Raw genomic sequence first — 12,339 nt, 5'->3', positions numbered from 1 at the left:
GAACAAATATCTTCAAGTTCATGGATTTTAAATATAATTAAAGAAGGATTAAAATAAGAATTCCTTCAAATTCCTCACTATTGTTTTATCGTAACCCGCCTTAACTCAGTAGTACAACAAAAGGAAATAGAAATTCGGAGCTTACTATCCAAGGGGGTTTTAGTGAAAGTCCCAGCAGGACAAGAAGGTAGAGGTTTCTACTCTCCTTTATTTTTAGTTTCCAAACCAGATGGTACGTCTAGGACAATCATAAACTTGAGGAAGCTTAATACATTTATAACAAATTATGTTTAAAATGGAATCAATCAGATGCACCATTAAACTTCTTTTTCAAAACTGTGTAATGGCGGGAATTGACTTAAAGGATGCTTACTACCATCTTCCTATTCACAATAGATACCAAAGGTACCTAAGGGTCACAGTGGTATTCGAAGGCAAGATCCATCACTTTCAGTATACGGCCATGCCCTTCGGTCTCTCTACAGCACCGAGAATCTTCACCAAAGTGATGTTAGAGGTGATGGCCTATCTTCGTCAGAAGGACACCCTAATCGTGCCGTACCTTGATGATTTCTTAGTTATCGGGAACTCTATCACCCAATGTATTAAACGGGTGGCTGATACGGTCTCATCTTTGCAGAATCTAGGCTGGATCATCAACTTCCAGAAGTCCAGACTTGTTCCACACTCCCTTCAGATGTTCTTAGGGTTCCAATTAGACTCTACAACCCAGAGATGTCTGCTCCCTCAGGTAAAAATTGCGCTCATAAAAGAAAAAGTTGAGGCAGCAATGGATAGACCACGAATGTCTCTGAGAGAGGCAATGTCCTTATTGGGGTCTCTCACTACTTGCGCCCTGGCAGTTCAGTGGGCCCAATATCACGTCCGCACACTGCAATATCAAATCCTCCAGGAGGGCAGGCGACACGACGGTCACCTCGAGAACAAGATAACCCTATCCCAGGAAGTCTTGGCTTCTCTAGAATAGTGACTAGATAGTAATTATCTGTCCACGGGAGTCCCATGGGTAATATCACCATCCCATATCTTAACCACCGACGCTAGCCCCCACGGCTGTGGAGCCCATATGGAGAATAGCATCTCTCAAGGAAGGTGGAATAGGGATGAACTGGGCTACTCATCTAATTTAAAGGAACTGACGGCAGTATATTATGCTCTACATCATTTTCTTCCACAGCTCCAGCAGAAGCACGTCAGGATCCTATCAGACAACACCACTACAGTGGCCTATTTAAACAGACATGGAGGTACTCTATCAGAGACTCTGATGTCTTCTGCGGCAAAAATCTTAAGCTTAGCTGAAAATTGTTGTCCCTCTCTGCCCTCCATATCAATGGAAGGAACAACCAAGAGGCAGACTTCTTAAGCCGACACACTTCGGCAAGGGGAGTGGCACCTCAATCACCAAATTTTCAGGGACATAGCAGCTCTATGGGGACAACCTCAGGTGGACCTCTTTGCTACTAAAGTGAACAGACAAATAGAAACATTTGCCTCCCTGTCCCCGTCAGATCATCCAGACATACTGGACGCCCTCCAGACTTCATGGAAATTCAACCTGGCATATGCCTTTCCTCCGATAATCCTTCTGCCACAGGTCATTCGGAAGATTAGAGAGGACAAGGCGAACGTAATTTTGATAGCACCATTCTGGCCCAAGAGACCGTGGTTCTCATGGCTACGAACCATGTCGGTGTTAGATCCTTGGGTTCTCCCTTCGATTCCCAACCTACTCTCCCAAGGCCCTTTTTTCCACCCCCAAGTGGACAGCTTACACTTGTGGAATTTGAAAGGCAGCTACTGAGATCAAGAGGGTTTTCCGAAAACATTTCTGCAGTTCCATACGACCTCTCATACCACAGAAATCCCGATAGTTCCTATCCTGGACTTTCTACAAAAAGGGAAAGATTTAGGTCTGGCAGTAAATACGCTAAAAGTCCAAGTGTCCGCATTAGGGGCACTGTATGGCCACAATATAGCAGGGAATAAGTGGGTATCACGATTTTACAGCATGCGAACGAACGACTCCGGTTCACATACCTACAATCCCTCCATGGGACCTAAATTTGGTCTTAGACGCCTTAACGGAAGCTCCCTTCGAACCAATAGACACAATATCTCTAAAATATTTGTCAGTCACTCAAGACGGTCCTCTTAGTAGCACTAACGTCTGCTAGGAGAGTGAGCGACATCCAAGCTCTATCCATAGACCCACCCTTTTTTCAGATATTCAAGGATAGGTTAATATTAAAGCCAGATCCCTCATACCTTCCTAAGGTGTCAACAAAATTCCATAGATCTCAAGGGATAATCCTCCCGACCTTCTTTAAAGATCCCTCCACTCCTGAGGAGCAGAAATTCCATACCTTGGATGTTAGAAGAACTGTCCTAAAATACATTGAGAGGTCCAGGAGCTGGAGGCAGTGCAGGGCTCTGTTCATATCTTTTCAGGGCTGTTAAAAAGGGTATGGAGTCACGAAGAGCACCTTATCCCGGTGGATCAGGGATGCTATTCGTTTAGCCTACTCCGCGAGAAGTGAAGACTCTCTGGAGAACATTAGAGCGCATACTACCAGAGCAATCGCATCCTCCTGGGCCGAGAGGGAAGACGTTCTAATCGAAGCCATTTGCAAGGCGGCAATTTGGTCATCCCCTTCTACCTTCTATAATCACTATAGACTTGACCTTTCATCAACTTCTGTCCTAAGCTTTGGCAGGACTGTCCTTGGCACGGTGGTCCCACCAGGTGATGGTCTCTAGAATCTCCCCAGTGGGTGCTGTCGTGGCGAAGGGTAAAAAGCCGGATTACTTACCGGTAATGCTCTTTTAATGAGTCTACGACAGCACCCGCTCACTTCCCTCCCTATCAAGATAACAATAGCGATAAATACACCACATATTAAAGTGTATCTCCTAATATGAAGAAATAAAATCTAGAAATGCAAGAATATTGCCTAACTCTTGGCAGTCCTCCTGGTACTCTGAAATACAAAACTGAGGAGGAAAGGCGAACCGCCCCTTTTATCGTTCTGTAGGGTTTCCTGTTCCAATGGGGCGGATCCGATACCTCCAGTGGGTGCTGTCGTGGACTCATTAAAATAGCATTACCGGTAAGTAATCCGGCTTATTTCAGCACAAATATAAATCTTACAGGTCTAAATCCGTTATTGGCCCCCAAGCATTTCAGGATGGAGACGATCGAGTCAACAGTAAAGCTGTAGTTCCTGGGGTATTTGATTGCCACAGTAGACCTCAGAGACTCTTACTACCATGTAATTATCTTTCGAAACCACTAAAAATACCTCAGGGTAGCAGTCAGCATTCAGCGACACTTAATACACCTACAGTTTCAAATCCTCCCCTTTTGGCAAAAATAGTGGCAGAAATGTCGGCCCTTATAAGAGAGGTAGATATGTTTATTCCCTATTTATGCAACTTCTTGATTGTGGGAAAATCAGAAGAAGGGTGCCAAAAGCAGTAAAAAGAGTAAGGCCAGAGTCACACATCGTACAACTCTGCCAAGTGCTATGTGATAAAACATCACATAGCACTCAGCCCAGTGTTACTCTATGGGCAGCTCAGATTAATTTACTCATGAGAACAATCGCGGTTTGCTCCTGTTGACAGCGAGACTTGGCTCGCTCGCACTGGTACAAGTCTATGGGTGCGAGTGAAATATCGGACTGCACTCGGATATCATCTGAGTGCAGTGCGATATGCTCAGATGCCGACAGCAAAGGAGATGGAGAAATTACTTTCTCCGTCTCCTCTGCAGCTGTGCTCCGATCCTGTCATGTGGGAAGAGCGAAGCACAGAGTAGCATAACACTTGGCTCCTGCTTGCAGCAGCAGATCAGAAGCCGAGGGTCTTTGGCATATCGTATCCGATGTTATGAAATTTCTATGCCTGCGCAGCTGTGCTTTTATCCTCTGTGCTCTCGCATCTGATGCTATATGCTGGTGTGACTCCAGCCTAAGGCCTGTTTCACATTTCCGTTTGTTGCCATCAGTAAAAATCTGCCGTTTTGCAAAAAAAACGGATCCGCCATTTTTTTGGCGGATCCGTTTTTTTCCCCATTGACTTGCATTAGAGGCGGATTTTGAGGGATGGTCATCTGTTGGATGTGTTTTTTGACGGATCCTCCAAAATTTTGACGTCCGCTGACTTCAGTGGACGGACAATGAAACGTTTTTTGTGTGCGTCAAAATAGTGGATAGCAACAGATCCGCTGCTATCCGCCATTCGTTCGTTATAATGTTCGCCAACCGTTTTTTGACGGAATCCGGCAACGGATCCGCTTTTTGACACTGAGCATGCCCTGAAGAACTTCCTTGCCAGGAATTTAACTTTAAATTCCATTCTGGCGGCAGAAATGATCTCTCTTGTCTGTGTCTCTCTCTCTCTCTCTCTCTCTCTCTCTCTCTCTCTCTCTCTCTCTCTCTCTCTCTCTCGTGTGCCTTTAAATTTCCACCAATAGCTGAGAATACGGATCCATTAAACGGATCCGGTGGCCTCCGTTTGTGCCACAACGGAAACGGATCCGTTTTTTCACATTCTGGCGGAATTACATTGACGTCAAAAAGGCCTAAGAGATACCGGAATGCACCAGAACTGCTATGGGCTGCAAAATGGCACCCCAGTATGCCAATCTTTTCATTGCTAAACTGGAAAATGACTTTTTAGCATCCTGCTCCATCAAACCCTTAGCTTATTTCCATTTTATTGATGACATTTTAATAATACGGACTGAGTCTGAACAAGAACTTCTAAAATTCCATGACAAATTCAATACTTTTCATCCCACAATAAACTTTGTATTGGACCACTCAAAAATAGAAATCCACTTTTCTGGATATGACCATATGGCCTCTGATCTCTTTGGTTATTAGGACTATATAAAACTTTCACACCACTAATCTAATCCAATTAAGGATTCATTCTCACTGCTCAGTTTGTTGGTTAATTTTAAATTTTTTCCTTTATTAGATCATGCCTCCTTTTTATTTTTTTAATTTTATTTTTTTTTATTTTTTTGAGCATATATTTGTGCTTTTTCAGAAAGTTTGTTGTACCGTGCCTGAGGAAGGGACCTTGGAATTCTCGAAAGCTTGCCTTGTAGCATCATTTATTTTATTGTTGGCCAGAAAAAATGTATCCTAACTACAAGATTCTTTTTTTCAACTGGCAAACACTGTGCCAAACACCTTTATTAATTTTTTTTTTCTCTTATCTAAATGTTTTAGTTTGTCCCTTGGTGACGCTGTATTGCATCAAACTGGTGCTTGTATGGCTACTAATAGGGAGGCTTGCTAAGAGTTATGATGGATTGTTCTAAGTGTAACGTTCAAGCTGGGCTCTGTAATAAACTGTGATCGTAGCTTGGTACGTATGTAAGGACGTATTTGGCATTTATAGGGCATGGGATTTACACTTTAGAGGGCTAATTCTGATTAATGGGTGTATGGACATAAATGTAATGCGTGTATATAAAAAATATTGTGATTTAGCAAATGCATATCGGTATACACAAGATCAATTATGCCTATAACCGTGTCTATAATGTGTATAAAAGATGCATATGTACTAGGTAATTACACAACGTAGAATATTTTATGTAATACCACGTGCATTTTACACTCTTCCCCCTGTCCAATAAGAGGCAGCATCAGTGATACTGAATGTAATAGCTCATTGGTTTCATTGCAGCCTGTTTTGTGAAGACGTTACACCCCAGTTCTCCTTTATTGTTCTTAAGATTCACAGATTTTGACTGTGTCCACCCCCTCAAATACACTACAGGACTGCACCGCCCTTTCAGTTTCTCTGTGGTGGAAACCATAGGTTTCAATTCACATAAGCCCCTCTGCTGTGACGGGATTACAGGCATTACTCCGTCCGCCTCCCTTATCCCAGCCCCAAACTCAGTCTGTGATTTGTAATGGCCGGCATCAAGAGGACTGGCAGGTTTATTCATAAGGCTAGATATACCTCTCAGGCCATAAATCTCTGCAGGGTATTACATAAAAATCTAGACACAGCTGTTGCCTCCAGATAGTGGCAGCTCAGACTTCGCTGTGCTTTGTCCCTCTGGTTTTAAGACCGATTTAATTTTTTTTGTGTCTTTACTAGATGAAATTGCCTGTCAGTCTTTTCCCAGAGGGAAGTTTTGTAAAGAAGATAAATGCTTCAGGGTTAGCAGAATTAAATGTAAGGAATATAGTATCACATTGCCATGATGGTCTTTTACTAATAGTGATGTTAAATCTTTGCATATGATGTACGGTATATTGTAAGCCCTTAGATGGTGACTTCCCGGTTAATGGAAGAAAGGACTGATAGATAAGCAAACATAGGTAGCGTTCTTAATCATGGTTCATGAAGAACATTGTGTGACACTCATACCACCTGCAATGTTATATTTAACCCCTTCGCGCCGTAGCCCACTTTCGTTTTTGCGTTTTGTCCTTATCTTTTTTTTTATTGTTCTGTCAATATGGCCATGTGAAGGCTTGTTTTTTGCGGGACGAATTGTACTTTTGAAATACACCATTTGCTTACCATATCGTGTACTCAAGAATCGGGGAAAAATAATTTCAAGTGTGGTGAAATTGCAAGAAAAATTGCAATCCCACACATTTTTTGTTTTTGTTCTTCACCATGTTCACTAAGTTCTAAAACTGACCTGCCATTATGATTCTCCAGGTCATTACAAGTTCATAGATGAAAAAGAACTTAGACATATTTGGTGTCTAAGTGTTGAAAAAAAATTAAACTTTGATTAAAAAAAAAATAAAAAAATAAAAAGTACGCCATATTCCGATACCCATAGCATCTCCATATTTCGTGATCTCGATTCGGGTGAGGGCTTATTTATATATACAGTGTGTGTGTGTGTGTGTGTGTGTGTGTGTGTATGTGTGTGTGTGTATGTGTGTGTATATATATTTTATTATAATTTTTTTTTGGGCGCTCAGCTGTCATCTTTAATGATTTCATTTTAGTGCAGATACTATTTTTTTTTTTATCGCCAGTTATTGCATTTTAACGCAATGTCGTGGTGACCTAAAAAACGTAATTCTGGCGTCTTGACTTTTTTCTTGCTACGCCATTTACCAATCTGGTTAATCCTTTATTATTGCTTGAGCGATTCTGTATGCAGCGATGCCAAATGTCTGATTTTTTTTTTTTTTTTTTTTTCTTTTTCCTATTTTTAATAGGGCGAAAGTGGGGGGGATTTCAAGTTGTGTGGTTTTTTTTTTTTTTTTTTTCTTTTCTTCTTTACTTTCGGCCTGCTTCAATAGTCTCCATGGGAGACTAGAAGCTGCCATAACCTGACCGGCTCTGCTACATAGAGGCGATGATCAGATCGCCTTTATATAGCAGGATTACTCACTTGCTATGAGCGCCAACCACCAGGTGGTGCTCACAGCAAGCCGCCACTGACAACCATAGAGGTCTCCAGGAGACTGGGGTCACTGGTGAGTGGATTTCCAGCCCGATGGCCAGAAGCATGTGTTTCACAGCGGCATTTAATGGGTTAAAAGCAGTGGGTGGATCACTATTCCACCCGCGGCTAATCCTGGCACGCTGACAATGGCATTTAACAAGCACTTCCAGCAATTGCTCCGGAAATGCGCACATCGGTGTCCCACGTCACGTGATAGTGGGTCCACTGGTGTGTTGGCATGGGTGATCAGAAAATTGCCCACACGGAAAATTGCCAATTGCCGCATCACAAATTTTCAGATGTTTAATATTTGAGGTGCAAGGTGAAAATGTTTACACGATATGTGCAAAATGCCCACAGACATGAATACCTACAGGAAAACGGTAGATAGTTATAGGAGAGATGCTCTGCAGGACAGAGTAGCATAGATCTATCGGTTAAATGCTCTGCAGGACAGGGGGATAGTATGCAGGTATAGGTGAGATGCTCTGCAGGGCAGGGGGAAGAGTATACATGTATGGGTACAGCCACACTAGCGCCATTTTCAGGGGTGGCTGCGGGCTGCTATATTTTAGTGTGGGGGACCCTAAAACAGGGGGTCCTCACCCCGTTGAGAATTTAAAGCCATCAGCTGCCTAGTTTTACCTTGGCTGGCAGTTAAAAATAGGGCTGAGCCCATGCATTTTTTTTTTTTTTTTTTTTTTTGCCAGCTAAGATAAAATTGGGCAGCTGAGGGTGGCAGCTCGCAGCTATCCACTTTCATTGGGCTAGGCTTAAAAATAATGTGAAGCCCCATGCTTTTTTAATTTATTTATTGAATACCCTATGATGGCAGTTTGCTTGCTTGCCATACACATGAGCACAAACGCTGTCCAGGAAATGCAGTCTGACTGCAACAACCAATCACAGAGGCTCTCAGAGTGTGAGCGTCGGTGATTGGCTGTTTGACGGTCAATGCAGAGACTATACATGAGGTTTAATGGGCGGGAGATTGATGAGCCCGATCTACCTATTCTCTAGCAGCTATCTGTCTATTCAATCTATCTATCCTATCTGTCTGTCTTCTCTTCTCGAACCTTATACAGCATGGGAAAGACCATGTTAAAAATGCACTGCACACGGACACTACACAGATGTCACACTGATGTTAGCTGAGAAAAAAAATGCAAAATCGCATCACACTTGCACCACACTTGCATGACCATTCGGAAAGCACTTGCATGACTGTCATGCATCAAAATCGCTCCGATAAAGCATACCCTAGTATGCCTCTACCCTATAGGTGAGATGCTCTGCCGGGCAGGACAAATGTAGAGATATAGGGGAGATGCTGTGCAGCACAGAGGAACTTTTACGTCTGCTTTTTTAGGGTAGGAGTCATGACAATATTCTGTTGGTTCTTAAACTAGGTTGACATCTTATGTTTTGAGAATTGAATGGCACTTGAAAGATTGGTGCAGTAGGCATCTCCATGTCACCACTGCGTTGATAGTATGAAATGCAAGATATTCGAACCCCAAGTAAATCATAACTTTGTAGTTCCTCTGGCTTCTTGAAAACTCCATTATTTGCACTACAAGAAGAAATACTGTAGAATATTTTAAGGGCCTGTCACACTAAGCGATATCGCTAGCAATATCGCTATAACGTCACTGGTTTTTGTGACAGAGCGATATTGCTAGCGATATCGCGATGTCTGATACTTACCTCTGACCGGTCCCCCTCTGGTTATCGCTGATCGTGCGAGAACGTCCTGGGCCGTTTCTCGTCGTCAGCTTCCTGCTGTGGCGACGAGTGATGCGTGGACGCGGGCGGGAGAACGTCAAGATCGCCGCGTCTGACAGGTAAGTAGCGACCCCCAACCCCTGCGATGTCGCTGGTGAGATCTGCCTGTGTGGCAGCTCACTAGCGACCACTTAGCGATGCACCAGCGATCCTGAGCGCGTCATATCGCTGGTCGGGATCGCTGGTACATCGCTAAGTGTGACAGTACCTTTAGGTGAACTCAAAATACACTTTTATTGAAAAGAAATGAACAAATATGAGGATAGAGCTATTAAAGTACATGTTTTAATTAAACAAAACACAATTGGCTGGCACAGCAGGAAAGGCATTGTTCACTGGGGTTGTACCAAAAGGAATGACATGATTGCCAATTTTGAAACAATGGGGTGGGGGAGCGCTGGAAGGCCCATTTGAAATATTGTCAACAAAGAAAGACAATTGACTTCCATGGTCTCTGTTGAAATGCAATACAGCACAACACAGGCAGCAAAGAAAATGCAGAATTGATTCCAACAGAGGTCTCTTGGCCCAGTTAACTTCTCCTGGTTCGGTTCCCTCATACCTAGTCCCAGAGTATATATTCTGTTCTTACGAGTTGTCATTCCACTGTGCTAAAACTAATTCCAATCTTGGTGTGGTGTGTATGGGCCCTAATTCAAATCCATTCTGCATTTTCTTTCATCCTATGCCTGCCTACACCTGTAATATGTGTATGATACATAACTACTTAGGATCTGTTCACTCATAGGGTATGTTTCCACGCTGCGTACTTGCAGTGCTTTGAATGCAGTGGAAATCCCACTCCGCCCAAAGCACTGCCCCTTGCTGTACGCGCGATGATGCCGCATGTGCTCATTGAACACAGGCGGAATCACCGCATCCTATCCATAGACTGGATTATTTATCTTGCGGAGACTGAGCATCTCCACAAGATAAATAGGCATGCTGCGGTCTAGAAAGACGCGCCGCATGTCCGTAATTTCGGGTTTGTCACTCGCGTCCCTGCACGCATAGTGGAGACGGGATTTCATAAAATCCCCTCCACTATGCTGTAACATCTGGACGTTGTTGATTGAACACTGCAGCTGGACGCAGCGTTCAATCCACATCAAATCCTGAAAACATATGCTACGTGGAAACATATACCCTTACTTTTAGTAGTCATAAGTGGACAGGGAAGCAAGTGCAGGCGCCCGATTCACTGCCACTGAAATCAATGGGAGAGTGGAGCTGCTCTGGCACTTCCGGCTCTTCAGTTGGTCAGTGATATCAATATGGAGACACACAGGTCAGTGGATCCTCTTGTCTGCTGGACTGGCTGTCATTCCAGGACCATGCAACCGATTTTTCTTGGTGCCTCCTTATTGTTCATCTTGAAACAGCCACACCGCTAGTTTTCAGAGTCCAGTATTTCAGCTGATGTTGTTTGTGGGTTTTTATTTGCATCCCAAACAATTTTTCTGGCAGTTGTGGTTGAAATCTTTGTTGGTCTACCTGACCGTGGTTTTGTTTTTAGAGACCCTGATTTTCCATTTGTTAATCGCAATTTGAACGCTGCCGACTGGCATTATCAATTCCTTGGGGATATCTTTTTTGTACCCCTTTCCTGTTTTGTACAGTTCAACTACCTTTGGCCGATTCTTTTGCTTTCCCCATGACTCAAAATTAGAGTTGAGCGAATATCTTTGGTTCCCCGCTTATTCGGCAAGCTATAGCACTTGGCGAATAAGCAGCAGCAGGAACCCGGCTTCCTGTATCGTGCCGGCTTATCAGCGCCACAGCTGCATATGTCACGGCTGTGTCATTCACAGCACATGCATGGAGACCCCAACACACTGGAAGAAACATCCTGTTTTGTTTGTTTGGATGCTTGTGTTTTTTTGTATTTTGTTTGTTTTTTTTAAAGACATTAATGAGAATTTATCACTTTTTTTTCTCCAGATGAAAATAAAAAAGTAAGCAGTTTGTGTGACAAAGTATCGCTTTACAAAGGAGACATCACTCAGCTGGAAGTTGACGCCATCGTGAATGCTGGTAAGTCAGTTTACTTTCTTTATTTTCTGCAGCTTTTTTTTTTTTTTTCTTCGGCTGCATATAGAGTGGACATTTTTTTTGTGTTACATCCTGCAGCACTACTCTTATCCCTGGTTAAAACTTTTTAATTGACTTAAACGTTTAAACATTTTTGCATTTTAGTCTAAAGATATCATTTATTTTTGGTATTATCTTCTATAATTACATAATTTACTTTTCTTTTTAATTGCTTTAGTCTGAAATTTTTTTATTTTTTTTTGTATTTTGGCAGTCTTTTTGCCTCATCCAGCTTTAGAGCATTGTTATTTTCTAATTTTGTACTTTACCTGTACAGACTAATGATGACTTACTCTGTAAAACATGTTTTATAAAATATGCTCTGTTTACTTGTAAAAATAATCTTCTCCCAAGAAAGTGGCAACATAAAGGTTTTATAGTTTCAATTAGCTCTACTTTGTAGATTTTAGAAATTTTGGTTCCATTGACGCCATGGATTTTGTATTTTTCTAAAATGCTTAACCTTACAGGTGTACGCGTCTTGGAGCGCCTTACTGTAATTCTGTTTATTAAAAACAGAATGCCTTCATACCAATGATGAGTATACAACCTCATCGATGATGTTATACAGAGTTCAGCTTGGGGCAAATCTGTACAGTTTAATAATTTATGCTTCTAGGTGTTTCATGTGCGCTTTAGATGTGGCAGCTTTGCCGTAGAACGTCAGATTCTTTTGCTCTACTATTGAATAACTTCTGCCCAGCGGGGTCTGCCTGCGTTTCATTTTCCTGCGCCCGAGCATTGAGTGTATAGCAAAGTTTAGAGCAATACAGTAAATGCCTACTGAATGTGCCTTTGGCCAACTGCTGTCTCAATTGTATGACCACCTGAACTGTGGCTCTTACCAGTGGAAGCACCTTTAAAAAAGGGCTAAAAAGAACTTCTAGAATTGTCATCCACACTTTGCTTTTGTGTTTCCAAGGTTTGATCATTAAAATAGTGAATACTGAAACCTTTTGATCACTTCTACCCACAGAACCAATTGAATTTGAGTT

The 12,339-nt window shown here is 42.5% G+C and overlaps 1 protein-coding gene across 1 annotated transcript in view; it reads left to right on the top strand.

Annotated features, from left to right (window-relative positions):
- Window positions 1–12,339, top strand: part of MACROD2 (mono-ADP ribosylhydrolase 2) — a 2,987,523-nt gene that overhangs the window by 114,215 nt on the left and 2,860,969 nt on the right. The window contains exon 3 of the mRNA XM_073553810.1: window positions 11,195–11,287. Within this exon, the coding sequence (XP_073409911.1) occupies window positions 11,195–11,287 (93 nt within the window). The remainder of the gene's footprint in view (window positions 1–11,194; window positions 11,288–12,339) is intronic.

Source organism: Dendrobates tinctorius, unplaced genomic scaffold (genome assembly GCF_039654945.1).
Source record: "Dendrobates tinctorius isolate UK_male_01 unplaced genomic scaffold, ASM3965494v1 ptg000203l, whole genome shotgun sequence".
In the NCBI taxonomy this organism is placed as follows: Eukaryota; Metazoa; Chordata; class Amphibia; order Anura; family Dendrobatidae; genus Dendrobates; species Dendrobates tinctorius.
Note: the sequence above shows the minus strand (reverse complement) of the source record. Positions and strands in the feature narration are given on the sequence as shown.